General features: G+C 40.0%; 2 protein-coding genes across 11 annotated transcripts in view; one reads left to right on the top strand and one right to left on the bottom strand.

The window, feature by feature from the left end:
* The window catches only part of drp2 (dystrophin related protein 2), a 171,416-nt gene that overhangs the window by 146,287 nt on the left and 6,453 nt on the right, over nt 1-18,676 (top strand). For all 10 annotated transcript variants that reach the window (XM_058396900.1, XM_058396894.1, XM_058396899.1 and 7 more), the window contains one exon: nt 248-15,790. The gene's annotated coding sequence lies outside the window, so the exon portion shown is untranslated. The remainder of the gene's footprint in view (nt 1-247; nt 15,791-18,676) is intronic.
* Nucleotides 11,041-18,676, bottom strand: part of LOC131357445 (aryl-hydrocarbon-interacting protein-like 1) — a 10,189-nt gene continuing 2,553 nt past the window's right edge. Inside the window, exons 4-5 of the mRNA XM_058396417.1 lie at nt 13,136-13,277; nt 11,041-12,714 (exon numbers count right to left, since the gene is read on the bottom strand). Coding sequence (XP_058252400.1) covers nt 12,122-12,714; nt 13,136-13,277 — 735 coding nt within the window. The 3' untranslated portion in view covers nt 11,041-12,121. The remainder of the gene's footprint in view (nt 12,715-13,135; nt 13,278-18,676) is intronic.

Raw genomic sequence — 18,676 nt, 5'->3', positions numbered from 1 at the left:
CAGAACTAGGTCAAAATACAGCTCGGCTCGGAATTGCCCTGAAAACTAAGAATACTTCACAGATTGTGAACCCAGAAGTGAACCGAGTGGTTCAGGCAGCTCAATATTCTTCCTTCTGGTGGGTTGGAGGGGGAAGTGCAGATGGTGCTGTTACAGTTAATAGAAATAATTGTTTATAGTTTAAAGAGGTTTGCTGGGTATGTATTTGCTTTATTATCATTCATATTTCTTTTTCCATACTTTCCAGATTCCACATTGCTCAGCTAAACCTGGATTGGGTCCAAAAATGCAAAGGGGAAAACAAAGCTCAGCGTGTTGGAATCTCCAACTGAATCTCAATGGGAGAGCTGGGTCATTTCTGAGTGATTCATTAATGTCTTGTGGTGCCAAAGGCCATCGCTTGATCAATACACTGTGGTAACCACCTACTTGTAGAAGCAGCAGGTGTTTGGCTTATCTAGTACAGCACAATGACCTCACCACCAGTCACACAGAGAAGCAAGGTCTATACTCTTGTTCTAGCTACTTTGTCTTTTGTTTTTTATTGATTAATATTATTGCTTTCATTTGTTGTTCACACAACACTGAAATGGACATGCATTTGCAAGCTGTCCAGGTCTTGTATTGCCTCTGCTCTATGGAGCAAGAAGAAGCTATGGACTTTTTTCCTATGTAGGGTTGACAAATCAGCAGTACTTTATTCAATATTCAATATCATCTAGGTGCACAGCACATTTATTCTGACAACTCCAGCTGAGCCCTCTTTTCTCCCTCTTTCTCTCTTGCTCTTTCTCTCATTCACTTTCATTCTCACTGTTGTTACATCCACCCATTTCTCTTCCTTCCTCGCTCTTTCTGTCTGTCTAGGTCTGTCACACAAACACATCAGTGATGGTATAAACAACTGTTTCACAGCTAACACTGACTTACTTGGCAAAGGGAATGGATAATTGGTGAGGGTGATTTTAATCACTGTGCTGTGTTTTTGCTGTGAACGAATTTGCTTGAAAAATGACAGCTGTGCCCAGCAGATTGAGGGTGTCCTAGAACAGTGGTTCCCAACCTAGAGTGGCAGAAAGGGTGCACTTTCACACAATGTCAAAACAACTAACAAACATGGCAGCAGCAGAGGAAGGTGAGGCTATACTCAGACAGCTAGGTCTTGGCCACATGTGAAGCTTAGGAAAGTCCCCTTCCCTATTCAGGTGGGTAAGTCATCTTAGGCAGACATGTCTGTGCTCTTTGTTCAAATGTACAATTAATGAGTGTTTTGAAATGGGACATTATGTCAACAAATATGAACACAACAAATACTCACCTAGACATGCTAACATTGATCAACACCTACTTTGAATCCAACAATCTACCAAATGAGAATATTGTGGTTTGCTGTGTTGAAGGGGCAATGGTGATAAAGAGAAAAAATGAAAATAAAAAATAAAAATAATTAGAAAAAATAAGAGTTTTACTATACATTTGTCAAGTCAAGTCAAGTCAAGAAGCTTTTAGTGTCCTTTTAACCATATTTAGCTGGTACAGTACATAGTGAAATGAAACAGAATTTCTCCAGGACCATAGTGCTACATAAAACACAGAACCATGTCAAAGAACACAGAACTAAGTACTGTAAGTAATTTGGCATATTTTCACATAAGGTGCATGTGTGCAAACTTCTTCAAATAGTGCAAGACACAAGACAGATACACAAAGTAGTGCTTACCAGTTTGTATATATATATACTTTTGTGAGTAGTGTATATATATATATATATATATATATATATATATATATATATATATATATATATATATATATATATATATATATATATACACACTACTCACAAAAAGTTAAGGATATTCGGCTTTCAGGTGAAATTTCAGGATGACACTCAACTCCAGGCACATTTAACGGCTGCTGGAGGCTGGGGTACCTCAAATGGAGTGGCCTGCACTTTCTCCAGACCTGAATCCCATAGAAAACCTATGGGATCAGCTGAGTCGCCATGTAGAGGCTCGTAACCCTGCAACCCAGAACCTCAATGACCTGAGGGCCACCCTTCAAGAAGAGTGGAATGCCATGCCTCAGCAGACAATAAGTCGACTCGTAAACAGCATGAGACGTCATTGTCAAGCTGTAATTGATGGTCAAAGGCACATGACAAATTATTGAGACATTGACATTTTTTTGTTGTTGTATACCCACCACTGTTGTTGGCTTTTGCTTCAATAAATTGTTTGACATGAGGGAATCACCATTGCATGCTTCTACTTAAATGGCCTACTTTCATGATGTGATATCACTGTAGCATGAACTTTTTACATTTTCCATAAATTTCACCCAAAAGCCAAATATCCTTAACTTTCTGTGAGTAGTATATATATATAAGGTCTGGTTTTGAGGGCCTGAATGCTTTGGTACCTTTTTCCAGATGGTAGGATGGGGAAGACTGTGTGAGTGGTGTGTGGGCCTTGCAGATACAGTATGTCTGTGACAGAAGGAAGAAATTCTGATAATCATCACAGCTGTCCTCACTATCCACTGCATTCCAAACCAGATAGTGAGACATCTGCTCAGGATGCTCTTGATAGTACCTCTATAAAATGTTGGCAGGATGGGGGCAGAGGAGATGGGTTTTCCTCAGACTTTCTTAAAAGAAGAGATGCTGATGAGCTTTCTTGGTGATGAACCTGGTGTTGAGGGACCAGGTGAGGTTTTCCACCAGGTGGACACAGAGGAATTTGGTGTTTTTGATGATCTTCATGGAGGATCTATCGATGTTTAGTGGAGAATGGTGCTCTCCTGAATTCAATAACCATTTATTTTGTTTTGTCCACATTCAGAGACAGGTTGTTGGCTCTGCACCGGGCTTTTAGCTGTTGCAACTCCTCTCTATATGCTGACTCATGGTTCTTGTTAATGAGACCCACCATGGTTTTGAGCAAACAGCCCTGAGGGGTCCCAGTGTTCAGTGAGGTTTCCCTGTCAAGAAGTCCAGGATCCAGTTCAGGATCCAGTGTAACTGAACTGACATTTCTGAAGTAGCTTAAGTAGGTAAGTTGCACCTAACAATTCAGATTTCTAACTTACTGCAGGTGTTACAGCTAGATGAAAAACCTTTTTTTTAAGGTTTTGTTTAGTGTATGTGGTTCCAGTTTAATAGATTGACATGAAAAAAAAAGGTTGGGAAGCACTCGTCTAGAAGATAGAAGGTGCCTATACTCCTTCACTCTGGCAGTCTAATTTTTTATAAATAGAGCTGTAAACATTAGATCAACATTGTCAACTTCTCTGAGATGATCAGTCAAGGATTTTGGAATTTGCAAGTTTGAAAATGAAAGTGATTGTGGAGTGAAGCACGAGTGACATGCTCCAGGCTGCACATCATCCAACAGTTCATACAGTTTCCTTCAGATGCATACTAACTAGGGACTACTAATTGGAAGATTTTGAGTTCAAATCTGAGGACCACCAAGCTGCCACTGCTGGGTCCCTGAGCAAGGCCCTTAAACCTCAACTAATCAGTTGCATAAATTAGATAAATGTAAGTTGCTCCAGATAAGGGCATCTGCCAAATGCCATTAATATTACTATAAAGCTGTCTTGACTCTATTAATTAAGGCTGCTGTAAAAATGATAATCCTATTAAATGTGAATTAAATTATACAGTACCCTCCAATTAATTCAAAACATACCACTCTTACAAACTGAAACTTATTTGAACATGTATTTAACAAGAAGTAAAGGTTTAGTTTTTTCCCCATGTTAGATCAGATAAGCATTTAATTTCCAATTTCTTTTTAATTTTGATATGGTAAAGTAATTGAAAGTTTTATAAGTGTACTGCACAGACCACCACTGCCAGGTTTCTGAAAATGGAGTTCAGAGACAAACAAGAAGCTATAGGAGGTATAATGATTATAGTCCAGTTTAATGATATTACAATGGTGGAGCTCAAAATCCTTTTAACTGTTTAGTAGTATTTGTAATTGTATTTGTTATTTGTTAACCTAAGCGATTTGTCACTTAAGAGTTCATTCAAAACCTCAATAACTATGCCTCAGCAGTTTTGTTAATTGGTTTTAATAAAAAATGAGTTATGATTGATCTACTATTTTTTGTGCATGTGATTGACACAGGATGATTTTAAATTATGCATAAGGACATCTGCTGTAAGAGAGGCTTATTTGGTGGTCAGATTTTGTGAGAGTGAAAGATGCTACAAGAACACTCAAAAGAGAGACAGAAATAAAGAGAGCTGGAAGGAACAGATTGCCTTTTTTGGAACAGATTGGCTTTTTTCATAGCAGTTCTGTAGAGTTGACATAGAGTTGACTGATGGGAGACAGACAGAAGAAAACAGGGAGGACGATGTCTGGGAAGTAATTATGTCTAGATGCAGTGCCTAAAAATCCCTCTTGGTTTCCAGTGCATGTATATAACTTTATCTTCCATTCCACTTTGAACAAGCCACTTGAAAAGGAATTTTTGCATTTGAAACGGATGTATATTATTATCTGTGTTATTAAGGTAGGGAGCTGTCCTATAAGACCTGGCACTGCTGGTTATATTCATTCATTATATTTATTAATTGTAAAGGAGATGCATATGGTGTAGGGAAAGAGTGAGAGGACAAATGAGAAGTTATACAATTTGTTGTTATCCCTTCCCAAACCACTGGTCACTGCTTAACTGGCATGGCTTTTATATTAAAATCTGTTGCATCCAGCTTGATTACTTGTTTATCAAATTAAGAACACATAAAAAAGAAAACAAAAACAATTTCTTGTTTCTTTATTCATATACCATGTGGTATATGCAGGAAGAGCATATACATGAAAGTCTAAAATACATAAATCATTTTATATCCTGAAGCATACTGGCATAGGAAACATCATGCGCTCACAGATGGAGAAAATCCTTTACATGATCATATGCTATGCATTTACAGCAGATCATTCTGTCTAACATATTCAGTATGATTTTTGCTTAAGGTCATATTTCTTGCAATTATACTCATTTAATTTGATTTGCTATATGAAACTTCTGGAACTGTAGAATGAGTGAATTATATGATTTGAGGTTGATGTGTGGTACTACATGCAATTGCAAAGGACTGCCCCTTTTATTTTTAGCTGATGAAAATGCTTTTTGTTGAAAAGAAGCATATCTGTAGCTCTGCAAACAAGTGGGTTTTGTTTTGCCTTGAAAATGCAGGACATTTGCTTAATCTGAATGCATCAATCCAATGTTATCTTATACAGATATGTTAACTTGATTACTCCAAACATTCCAGATTCAGTTTTCCCCCAATATTTATCTATCACTATTACTTTTTAAAATTATTGCATTATATACCCTATTCTCTACTCATTTCCACTTCACATTAATTTATACTATATTGTTTGTGAAAAGCTTTTAAATGAATGGATTACTGGCTGCTTTGTACTCATTGTATACAGAGAAATAAATTTGTATTTCTTTTATACCATGTCTATTGTGTCTTCTTATATGACTGACCTTATATGTCTAAGAAATAATTAAGGAATATGCCAGTGTTCATTTTTCTTTTTAGGTTAGTATTAATAATTTCTGGGCTTTCTTGGTCTCACTATGTTCAAAACAATCACTGTGTTTCAGTATGTATAATATATCTGGCCTTGATTTGATTAATTGTTTCTAGTCTTCTTGTTCTGTCTGTATTTTTGTCCCCCATCCTTGGTATGGTTTAATATCCTTTCTTATCTACTGGCTCAACATTCCCCTCATTTAGAGGCAGAGAGCCTGTGTGCTTTTTATTCAAAGTGGTTGTATTTATATAATCTCCTTCTTCATTGCCTGCCTGGCTGACTGAGTTCTCATGATCTTTACTAGAAATGTCTAACTTAATTTCTTGTCCTTCTTCATAGCTCTCTTTGGTGGCTTTTCTCTTGTCTGCCAATTTCGACTCCTTCCTGTTGTCTCTCTTGGCCTGTGCCTTCTGTTCCCACTTATCTTGGCTGCTCACCCAGTAGTTCTTGTTCTCACTTATATGTTTTGCCCGGAGATTCTCACATAGCTTCTTTAGTTCCTGCTTGACAATGGGTTTGAGCTTGAGGTCAAGGCACTCTGCCCTGAAGAAATCCTGCCTTGCTTTGTCTTTGTTGTACAGAGCTGAATAGGCACGAGCACGCTGATAGATGGCTTTTACATTATCTTTAAGAGGAACAGAGAGATTGAGACAGAAAAAGTAAAAGAGGGAGAGAAGATATTTCATTCACCTTACATAAAAATTTATTCAGCCAAAATGTTCTACTCATTATATAGGACCCCTATTAAAATATTCAATATAACAATGCTTTAAACTTCCTAGGATGGAAGACAATTGATGAATGAAACATAAAGGTAAAATGATAATGTGTGCCCAATATTGTTACAGACACTTAACTTTAGATTAAGATTATAACCCTGGTTCTCAGAAAGCATTAGCGAGGTATCTTAATATGGAACATGCCCCTTTACATGGTACTTCAGAAACACAATTGCATTACAACAGTCAGGATTGGATGGCAGATACCACATGTGCTTCACAGAGGTAGGGCTTTTTTCCCTTATAATCCTCAGCACTATGCCACATGTAACAAACATGCCTCTTTCCCACTGTACTCAAAGCAGTTGATCTGTTTATATACTTTACTTATGCTATTAGAGAACCGGGGTTATGGCCATGACCTGAAAATCTCTTTCCAGCTTTTTTTTTTAGTATCTCACTATTGGTTATTGTGACCCCTGAATAGCCAGTCAGGCTAATTTAAGGACAGAATGTGCCAGTGAGAGTTCATTTTCACATCAAACCTATTAAATCAGTGGGTGGAGATGGCTAACTCACCAGAGCTATATTATAATATTCTTAATTCATATTTCCTGAAACTAGGCCCCAGGCCTGGAAACTAAAAATGGCAGCATAATATACCATTAATATGGAAGAAATTCTTCTGCCCTTATACAGCAGTTCCTGAAGGAACAATAAGTTCAGAGGAACAGAACACTGACAAACAACTCCTCAAACAGACACCATTTGCAGTCAGGACTTGTGGATGATGCTATCATATTCTGAATGGTTACAATAATGCTATTAGGTAGCCTTTCATGGGGCAGGCCCAAGTTAGGGTGAAATATTTTCCTGCAAGCCTGAGATTGGAGATCTCTGCATATTAGAATAAGTGTACGCTCCTGCTCCCTGCTTAAAGTTGGATCAGTTAGGCTTAATGGTGTAAATCATGTACAGGATGATCTATGGCTACTTGTTTGTTAGTGCATTCACCAACATTGAGGTGTTCTAATCATTCATGGAATAGGACAGGGTACTGAGTTCTCGATGTAAAAAAAAAAAATCCTCATTCCCTTTGGTACAATGAAATCTCAAGACTATCAAGGCATTCTGGAGTGTAATGTGCTGCCCAGTGTCAGAAAGCTTGGTCTCAGGTCCGGGATAATGACCCAAAACACACAGCTAAAAACACCCAAGAATGGCTAAGAACAAATCAGATTGTCTCAAAACCAGCATTTTATGAGCCCTGATCTAAATCCTATTGAACATCTGTAGAAAGATGCTGCAACATGCAGTCTGGAGAAGGCACCCTTTAAACCTGAGACAGCTGGAGCAGTTTGCTCACAAGGAGTGGGGCAAAGTACCTGTCAACAGGTGCAGAAGTCTCATTGAGAGTTCCAGAAATCGCTTGATTGCCGTGATTGCCTCAAAAGGTTGTGCAACAAAATATTAAGTTAAGGATACCATCATTTTTGTCCAGGCCAGTTGCATTAGTTTGTTTTTAAATGCTTCTTTTGAACCACAATTCAAAAGCAATGTCTGATTTTCATTTGTCAATTTTCAGTAAATTTTTAATATTACTTTTGTCAGTTTCAAGTCATTTCAGTGACCAGTGTTGTTTTTTCTTTCTTTAATAGAAGGGTACCAACAATTTTGTCCACGTGTCTTTTCAATATAGGAAAGGCTAAGCCATTGTGTTCTCTTTTGAGGGACCATCAAGACCATTTTTCTGACTGATGCTTGAACTGTACATCTGTGGAGGCTCTGGCAGAGTATCATGACCATGCATACTCTGGCTCACAGTGATGGGCTCGGTAAAGCTGTCATTTCTTCCTTTAGTTCTGTCTTTAGTAATGAGGTATTCAGACTCTGACTAAGGTGGACTGCTTTGTAGCATGTTTCAGAGAGGCAGGACTGGAGGCCTTAAATTAAATTGGCCTTAAAGGGAAAGGTAGGGTCTACTGCAGTCATGGTGGTCTATTGGGTGGCATGCCACAAGGGGTTCCCCTGGAGGTAGGTGGCAATTCCACTGCATTTTATGTTGACCCTCTGTGGATGGTGCTATTTGCAGAAAATAGTGTTCCATGAATGAGTGACTTCCACTAAGCATTCTAGAAAGACTGGAAGCAGTTGCTTTGCAAGCATTACACTATTTTACTTTCAGCAGCAGTTTCCCTTGTAGTCAGACATGGTGGTTTCTATAGGACATCTGACCAGGGAAAGGCAAGTTTTTAAGCTGGACTTTTTCAGACATGTCTGTGCTGCTGCCTTCACTTCCTGCCACTATGGGCTTTGCAGCTTGTGAGGAGGGGGTAAAAGGCTGTATATCAACCTCATCCTCATCAGATGTGAGGCCAACAGTTTTTGTCTGTTCAGTCTGACCTGTCTTCTACAATAGCACAGTGAGAAGCCGAGAGATTGTTGTGTTCTTGCTTAGTAGTTCAATTCAATTCAATTCATTTTATTTTGCATATTGGTGCTATGTGGTTTGGGTAGCAGTCATGGACGGGGCCTCGACGACCCAAACCCTGGTCAAAGAATCTGGCTCTTGGGACATGGAATGTCACCTCACTGGGTGGAAGGAGCCTGAGCAGTACCGGCTAGAGATAGTCGGGCTTGCCTATACGCACAGCCTGGGCTCTGGAACCCAACTCCTTGACAGGTTGGACCCTCTACTACTGCCTAATGGTGAGAGGCGGAGGGCTGGGGTGGGCTTGCTTATAGCCCCCCAGCTCAGCCGCCATGTGTTGGAGTTTTCCCCGGTAAATGAGAGGGTGGTTTCCCTGCGCCTTCGGGTCGGGGATAGGTGTCTCACTGTTGACTGGCTTATGGGCCGAACAGCAGTGTGGAGTACCCGACCTTCTTGGAGACCCTGCAAGGGGTGTTGGAAGGTGCTCCGACTGGGGACTCCATAGTTGTACTGGGGGACTTCAGTGCCCATGTGGGCAATGAGAGTGATTGGGAGGAATGCCACCCGGGGCCGGAGGTCGATGATCGACCTTGTGGTCGTGTCATCTGACCTTCGGCTGTATGTCTTGGACAGAGGCTGAGCTGTCAACCAATCACCGCCTGGTGGTGAGTTGGATCTGCTTATGGAGGAAGATGCCGGACAGACTAGGCGGACCCAAACGTATTGTGAGGGCCTGTTGGGATCATCTTGCTGAACCATCTGTTGGGGGGGTCTTCAACTCGGAAGAGTTTCGACCAGGTTCAGAGGGAGGTTGGGCACATTGAGTCTGAGTTGACCATGTTCTCCTCCTCCATTGTTGACGCAGATATCTGGAGTCATAAGGTCTCTGGTTCCCGTCATGGTGGCAATCCCCAAACCCAGTGGTAGACAATGAAAGTAAGGGATGCAGTCAAGCTGAAGAAGGACTCCTATCGAGCCTGGTTGGCTTGTGGGACCCCGGAGGCAGCTGATGCATATTGGCAGGCCAAGCAATCTGCAGCCCGGGTGGTTGTGGAAGCAAAAACTCGGGTCTGGGAGGTGTTTGGTGAGGCCATGGAGAAGAACTATCAGTTGACCACAGGGAAATTTTGGCAGACCATCCAGCGCCTCAGAAGCAGCTCTCTGCCAACACTGTTTACAGTAGAGGTGGAGAATTGCTGCCCTTGACTGGGGATATTGTTGGACGGTGGAAGGACGGTGAAAATACTTTGAGGATCTCCTCAATCCTACTGACACACATAGAGGAAGCAGAGGCTGAGGACTCTCAGAGGCTGATTAATTCATCACCCAAGCTGAAGTCACTGAGGTAGTCCAGCAGCTTCTCAGTGGCAAGGCACCAGGGGTGGATGAGATTCGCCCTGAGTACCTTAAGTATCTGGATGTTGTGGGGCTGTCTTGGCTGACACGTCTCTGCAACATAGCGTGGCGGTCAGGGACAGTGCCTTTGGACTGGGCAACCAGGGTGGTGGTCCCTCTTTTTAAGAAGGGGGATTGGAGGGTGTGTTCCAACTATAGGGGGATCACACTCCTCAGCCTCCCAGGGAAAGTCTATTCCAGGGCACTGGAGAGGAGAGTTTGACCGTTTAAACCTCGGATTCAGGAGGAACAATGCGGGTCCGTGGCCCTCTGTTAAGGGCTGTTCAGTCTCTGTATGACCAGAGCAGGAGCTTGGTTTGCATTGCCATCTGTAAATCAGACCTGTTCCCAGTGCACGTTGGACTCCGGCAGGGCTGTCTTTTGTCACCAGTTCTGTTCATTATTTTTATAGACAGAATTTCTAGGTGCAGCCGGGGCTGGAGGGAGTCCGGTTTGGGGACCACATGATTTCATCTCTGCTTTTTGCAGATGATGTTGTCCTGTTGGCTCCTTCGAGCCAGAACCTACAGCATGCACTGGGGCAGTTTGCGAAGTGGCTGGGATGAGGATCAGCACCTCCAAATCCATGGCCAAGATTCTCGACCGGAAAAAGGTGGCTTGTCTCCTTCAGGTTGGAGGGGTGTTCCTCCCTCAAGTGGAGGGGTTTAAATACCTCAGGGTCTTGTTTACAAGTGAGGGAAGGATGGAGCATGAGATTGACAGACAGATTGGTGCAGCAGAAATGCGATCTATTTACTGGTCTGTTGTGGTAAAGAAGAAGCTGACCCGAAAGTTGAAGCTCTCGATTTACCAGTCAATTCCTACAATTCCTACCAGTTCCTACTCTCTCATGATCTTTTGGTCATGACCAAAAGGACGAGATCCTGGATACAAGCGGCCGAAATGAGTTTCCTTCATAGGGTGGTGGGGCATTCCCTTAGAGATAGGGTAAGGAGTCACCCGGGAGGAGCTCAGAGTAGAGCCGCTACTCCTCCACATCAAAAGCGGCCAGTTGCGTGGCTTGGGCACCTGTTTCGGATGCCTCCTGGACATCTCCCAGGGGAGGTATTCCGGGCATGACCCACCGGGAAGATACCCCGGGAAAGACCCATGAGAGACTATGTCTCTCAGCTGACCTGAGAACACCTTAAAATTCCCCTGGAAGAGTTAGAGAGAAGTGTATAGGGAGAGGGAAGTCTGGGCATCCCTGCTTAGACTGCCCCCATGACCCGGCTCCAGATAAGCGGGAGACAATGAATGAATGAATGAAGTTAAGTTACTATTTTATACCTAATGAGCAAGCCTGAGGCGAAGGATGCAAGGAAAATCTCCCTGAGATATGAGGAAGAAACCTTGAGAGAAACCAGGCTCAGAAGTGGACACACTGGAATCCTAATTGGATTCCTTGGGAACAGTGAGTTCCTAATAGACAATTGCTGGTTTTGAGACAAAAGTCGGCACAGTGTTCATATGAAGCCAGGGTCCTAACATGGCCTGGACACCTAAATGATTGCTCGAAAGAAAACTGAAAGTGTTTCCTCTAAAAACTGGAAGCTCTAAAAACTCCCTAAAACTCAACTTACAACAGGAGGGCAAAGGAAGAGGTCTATGTGCATTTTTGCAAGCTTCTAGTTTTGCTGTCTCTGATTTGTTGGTGGTGTGAAATTGTGGTTTTTCTGTCCAATTTGGCAATGAATGTGAATTCACCTCTGTGATTTTTTAGTAGTTGGGTATTGAGTTTGACCACCTCCTGGTATTCTCCAAGCTCAAACAGGCATTGGCTCAGGTTGAGGGTGAGTGGTAGGCGTACTTTCTCCAGTGACTCCCAGTCCTCTCCTTTATAGTCCTTTGTTATCTCCTACACACAAATAGTTTGAGACATGGCTGGATGTGCACAAATATCCCTATATAGAACTCTTTATATTTTTGCAGTATACTTACTTATATACTATGCTATATAACAGCTCCGCTAAATTGATTGTGGATAGGACTGACTCATGTTGATTTTATGGGATCTTACCTATTACCATGCTTACCTTGGTTTGAAGATACTCTACATACTCCAGGGCATTTTTAAATTTCACCATGGCATCAGCAAAGTGCTGCTCTTTAATGTAGAAACTCCCTTCATCCTGAAGCAGCAATATTATCCGTAACAACTGCTGCCGATCCATGCCTGCAGTTGCAGCAGCAATTTGGTGATTAACTTCTGATTTTGGCTTTTCCAATTGCATATTTTGTGTGCTTGCCTCTGCACTCTCACACTCCTGCTCCTCTTTGACAATTTTCTGAAAATACTGCACATTGTCATTCAAATTCAATTTTTTATCTTGCTTTGCTACACATTCTTCCTCTTTTTTTCCCTCAGTAATCTTCCCATTCTCAATACTCGTTTTCTTCTCAAATATGTTCCAGTATTTTTCTTTGTCCTCCCAGTATTTTTCTTTCATTGTTTCTGAGAGGAGTTTCAGTTCTCTCTGAACTAGTTTAGCCAGAGTCATGTCCAATTTGGCCACCATCAGGAAGTCCCTTTTGGCCTCCTTCTCACTCCAGACAGCAGCATAAGCTTTGGCCCGCTTATAGTAAGCCTTCACACAGTCTGGTGAGCAGAATGGAAACAAGAATACATATACAGTACATTTCAAGTAAGTTTTAATCTTACTCTATCCCTCTTGATGTTTTCACTAAAGAAAGTTTACTGTTTTTCCAGTTTTTATACTGTTATTATACTGCGTTACTATGTTAGCCAGCATTGTGTATACACCATGGTTCCAAAAATCACTGATGCCGTTAAGCAGTGATGTTGTGGAGATGAATCTTTTAAAATGAAAGAATTACACCTCAGGGTCTAATCCTATATTTGTGTCACTTTATCCCATCGAAGACTACACACATGCACACATCCTAATCCTTAATTTATGACTTAATGGGCTTGATAGCCTAGTAAATATCCTCCCAAGGAATTCTAATGTTTCTGTAGTCACCGAAGCTTTTATGCTTCCTTTAGTTTGAAGTCTTACCTTTATGTTTCTCAATAAGTTCTGTGGTGTGCTCAATTACTTCATAGTATTCCTCAAGCTCTAGCATGCACTGGCAGTAATTGAGGACCAGGGGCATAATAAGCTTGCTCAGCTTAATATAATCCTCATCTCCTGGCATCTCCTGAAAAGAGCACCAAAGAACATTAGCAGGAGTCAGTGACTTACATTTTGAAGAAGTGTCATTCAAATTCATATAACCTCCACATTTCTCTAAAAACTTCTGCTAACCTGTTGTGGTGGCCCACATTAGCTGTCATGACCTCACTAACTGTCATAATTTATATATTTTTGCCACAGACATTGATGCTAACACATTTTACATTTTAAACACAAGTGAAGTGCAAATATTGAATTAAAAAGGACATTAAATAAAGTGATTTAAACAGTGGCAATCCAAACCTGGGACCAGGCACCAGACCTTTGTGAATTCTCTCAGATGTAAACAAAAGTCCTCAAATAGAACGCAACTTAGCACAAAATTAGATCACAATTAATATATTGCTAAATATATCAAAAGTAACTGTAAATAAAACTATTACTGATCAGAATTTATTATGTTTTGATTTGGGTAATGTTCACATCAACCATCAGAATGAGGAAAAATGTAATCTCAGCAATCAGAAAAATGTAATGGCATGATTGTTGGTGCCAGTTAGGCTGGTTTGAGAATTTATATAACTGCTGATCTCCTGGGATTTTTGCACACATTCTCTAGAGTTTACACAGAAAGGTACAATGAAAAAAGATCCAGCAAGCAGCTATTCTGCTGACAGAAACACCTTTTTGATAAAAGAGGTCAGTGGAAAATGACGACTGGATTGAGCTGACAGAAAGGCTGCAGATAATCACTCTGTACAATTGTGGTTATCAGAAAAGCATCTCACAATATGTAACATCACACCTTAAGGTGTAGGGCCAATGGTAGCAGAAGACCACATTGAGTTCCACTACTGTCAGCCAAGAACAGAAAGCTGAGGCTGCAGTGGGCATAGGCTCACCAAACTGGACTGTTGAAGTCTGGAAAAATGTAACCTGGTCTGGTATTTCTTGATGAGTCAGAATTTGGTGCCAACAGTATGAATCCAAGAACTACACATGCCTTGTGTCAACAGTACAGGGTTTTGAAGATTGTGTAATTGTGTAGGGAATATTTTTTTTATTTATTTATTTACTTTTATTTATTTGCACACTTTGGGTCCATTAATACCAATCAAGAATAGCTTAAATGCCACAGAGTATTTGAGTATTGACTTGCCATGTTGCTGACCATGTGCATCCTTGAACTGTGGCTAAAATTGTTTCATGAAACCTAATCTGTACTCTAATTACTTAAACAAGCTGCAGTTAGTCCACAATGCAGCAGTCAGAGTCATTAGAACCAGAAGTTTGGCCCAATCACCCCATCAATTCCACAATATATGGGGATGTCAGTTCCAGTGTTCCTGTGTTTGCAGTATTTACCACAGGTTTCTTGCCTTTGTCTGTGTTTAAATTATACCTTTGATTTCATACTTTGATTTTCTCTTTTTATTCAAGATTTTGCACTGTTGCTTTCGTTTGTTATTTTTTTCTCTTTTTCTTATTACATTCTTGTCAAGTATTTACAGGACAATTTTAGTTTTCTGTCTTAAAACAGCAAGCAGAGGAAGCCCACTTCAGATCTTACTAATATTCATCTCAGATTCAGTCAAGGGTATGTAATTATTAAGTATGTCAAACATGCAGCTTGTCCAGTGTGTGAGCTGCAGGATGTTTAGTAGTTCTTCCTTCATTGTTAGCATTAATTTTACTTGTGGTTAGTCTATTTTAGTATGGAGAAGATTATAGCTTTAGTGGAGCGCATCCTGACACTAGAGAAGTTTAGCGATAGCATAAGTAGTGTAGTGTTTGTAGCGGGAAATCTGGATGCCTTAGGCGTTGTTAGTAAGAGCTCTGATTATAGTAGACTCTATCTTAAGATGTGAAATTAGCTAGGCCTTTAGGGGCTCCTGCAGCACTGATATACCCGTAACCAGGGGACCGAACATAGCAGGTAATCTTAGGGTCCTAGGCAAACACAAGTTCTACAAGGTACTTTTCCTTTTAGGAGCTAATGTTATATGCCTTCCTCAGTCAGAGGTTACTAAGAGTAATATTATAGAGGTGTGTAAATTAGCAAAGGCGATATCCAAGCTATAGTATGCCCTGGCCCCTTCCCATTGTGGTGTGGCGATGTAGCTTACATCCACTTGGGAAAGTGCTGCTTTCATTTGTTGCTGTGTAGCACAGATCACAGAGCATTAGATCATAGTGAATGCACATCCAGCACATTTGATCTGAAGCTAGGACTGTTAAATATAAGAACTGTTAATAAAATGATTAATTTATGTATTATACCACTTTTAACAATGTACATTGTCTTAAAGCAGCTTTACAAAAACATAGTAACAGAATAAAAATGATAAAATTTACAGTTACTATTTATTCCTCTACTATATAAGTTAAATTTAACTATTTATCCCTAACATTTATCCCTAATGAGCAACCCTGAGGTGAAAGTGGCAAGAAAAAACTTCCTGAGATGAAATGTGAAAGGAACCAGGCTCAGAAGGGAACCCATCCATGTGCAACCAAGAGCTCCTAAGGAACTAATAGGTAAGTTTATTATTTTATTATTATTAATTCTTTCCTGTGGAAAGCTGACTGATGCAACGGCTGTTGGCTGACAACATCCACACTTCCCAGTACACACAACTACTCTATGCCCATGAACCTTACAGATCTGCTCCTTTATTTTTTTATTTTTTTTTATTTTTTTAAGAAAAATATATATATTGAAAGCTTTGCGAAACACATGTGTTTTCAGCCTGGACTTAAACTCTGAGATTGAGTCCTGAAAACTAATTGGACCCCTGTCAGATGTCCAACTATAGGCCAATGTCAAACCTGCCCTTTATCTCCTAGAAAAGGCTGTAGCAAAGCAGTTACATTCATACCTACATAGGAATAACATTCATGAAATGTATCAGTCAGAAATTAGGCCTCATCATAGCACAGAGACAGCACTGCTTAAAGTAGTAAATGACCTGTTACTGGCCTCTGATCAGGGTTGTGTCTCCTTACTGGTGTTACTCGATCTTAGTGCAGCTTTTGACACCATTGACTACACTGTTCTACTTGATAGGCTAGTACAAGGAACAGCCCTCTCCTGACTGATCGTTATCAGTTTGTAGACTGATCTATGCATACCAAGGTTATGTTTGGTGTGCCACAAGTTTCTCTCTTAGACCAACTGCTTTTCTCCTTATATATGCTACCCCTTGGTGCAGTTATTTGTAAACAAGGTACAGTAATGCCCCGTTTATGTAGTTTCTACTTACGACAATTCCAACTTTACGTCGCTCATTCTTAAATATTAAATTGAAAAATTAAATCCAATTTACGGCGCTTTACACAAACTTACATCTGTCCCTCCATCGCATCTGGATGGTCTTTCTGTTTCATTATGTCCAACAGTAAAAGATCTTGGTGTTTCGTTTGAAGCTCATGTAGATAAGATCACAAGGGTAGCCTTCTTTTATCTCAGAAATATTGTTAAAAAATATGATGCAGGAATACTACTAGGATACTTCATGATGCAGGAAAAACTACTTCATGCTTTTGTTACCTCTAGGTTGAACTATTGTAATGCCTTACTGTCTGGATGTTCCAGTAGGAGCATATGAACAAGCTCCAGTTAGTCCAGAACACAGCAGCTAGAGTCATAACTAGAACCAGAAGATATGAACACTCCACTTCTATCTTATCCACACTGCATTGGCTCCCAGTCAAATTTCGAATTGATTATAAAATACTGTTACTGACCTATAAAGCACTAAATGGTCTCGTGCCACAGTACCTGAGCAATCTACGGCAGGGGGCAGAGCTTTTCCTCACAAAGCCCCACAGTTATGGAACAGCCTTCCAATTAGTGTTCGAGATTTAGACACATTCTCAATGTTTAAGTCCAAGTTGAAGACACATTTGTTTAGTCAAGCTTTCAATGTATAGTTTCTTTTAGGTAAGGGAGCAGGTCTGGGAGGTTCATGGGCATAGAGTGTTTGGTGTACTGGGAAGTTTGGATGCTGTCGCCTTACTACCTTCGTAAGTCACTCAGGTTTGCTGACTGTGAAGTGGTTAGATGCTTTATGTCACCTTCTGACTCTCCCTGTTAGTTAGGCTGTCATAGCTAGTCTTGCCGGAGTCCCTGCCTGCACTTGAAAAAGCCAACATACTGTGTTTCTTAATAAACTTATTATGTTGGCTTGAAAAAGACAACATACTGTTTTGCTTAAATATCTTTTTATTATGTTGGCTTGAAAAAGCCAACATTCTGTTTTTCTTATTAAGCTTATTATTATGTTGGCTTGAATAAGCTTATTATTAGTGGTGCTTGCTATGCAAAGCATCACTATTACTATTCGTCATACTTATTAGTGGTGCTTGCTATGCAAAGCACTTGCAATTGCAAAATTATGGTATTCCCGGTATTCCCGATAGAACGCCCCAAAAATTCCTATAGAAATGAATGGGCGGAATTTTGAATCCTGAATAAAACCCACAAAATTACAACATTGCAACACAGCCATGTCACATATCCAAACACTCAGGACAATAAGGGGAAGAAGGTTACGTGTACATGTATGTGACATCACGTGTGCAACAACCCCAGAATTATGGGAAATCTCAAAATTAACATATACATGTGACATATCAAAACACTCAGCACAATGAGGGGAAGTGCATGACGTGTGTTCTGGTGACATCACGTGATGTCACGTGCGCTCAAACCCTGGAATTATGGGAAATCACAAAATTGCTTGAAAAGCATCACTATTACTATTCCTCATACTTATTATTAGTGGTGCTTGCTATGCAAAGCACACTATTACTATTCCTCGTACTCATTATTAGTGGTGCTAATATGCAAAGAATCACTATTACTATTCCTCATACTCATTATTATTATTAGTGGTGTTTGAAAAGCATCTATATTAGATATTCTATCTAATATTATTATTATTATTATTATTATTATTATTATTATTATTATTATTATTATTATTATTATTATGTTGGCTTGAAAAAGCCAACATTCTGTTTTCCTTAATAAGCTTATTATTATGTTGGCTTGAAAAAGCCAACATTCTGTTTTTCTTTATAAGGTTATTATTATGTTAGCTTGAAAAAAAGCCAACATTCTGTTTTTCTTATTAAGGTTATCATTATTATTTTTATTATGTTGTCTTGAAAAAGCCAACATTCTGTTTTCCTATTTAAGCTTATTATTAGTGGTGCTTGCTATGCAAATCACACTATTACTATTCCTCATACTTATTATTATTAGTGGTGCTTGCTATGCAAAGCACACTATTACTATTCCTCGTACTCATTATTAGTGGTGCTAATATGCAAAGCATCACTATTACTATTCCTCATACTCATTATTATTATTAGTGGTGTTTGAAAAGCATCACTATTACTATTCCTCATACTTATTAG

This window comes from Hemibagrus wyckioides, linkage group LG08 (assembly GCF_019097595.1).
Source record: "Hemibagrus wyckioides isolate EC202008001 linkage group LG08, SWU_Hwy_1.0, whole genome shotgun sequence".
NCBI classification, from domain to species: Eukaryota; Metazoa; Chordata; class Actinopteri; order Siluriformes; family Bagridae; genus Hemibagrus; species Hemibagrus wyckioides.
Note: the sequence above shows the minus strand (reverse complement) of the source record. Positions and strands in the feature narration are given on the sequence as shown.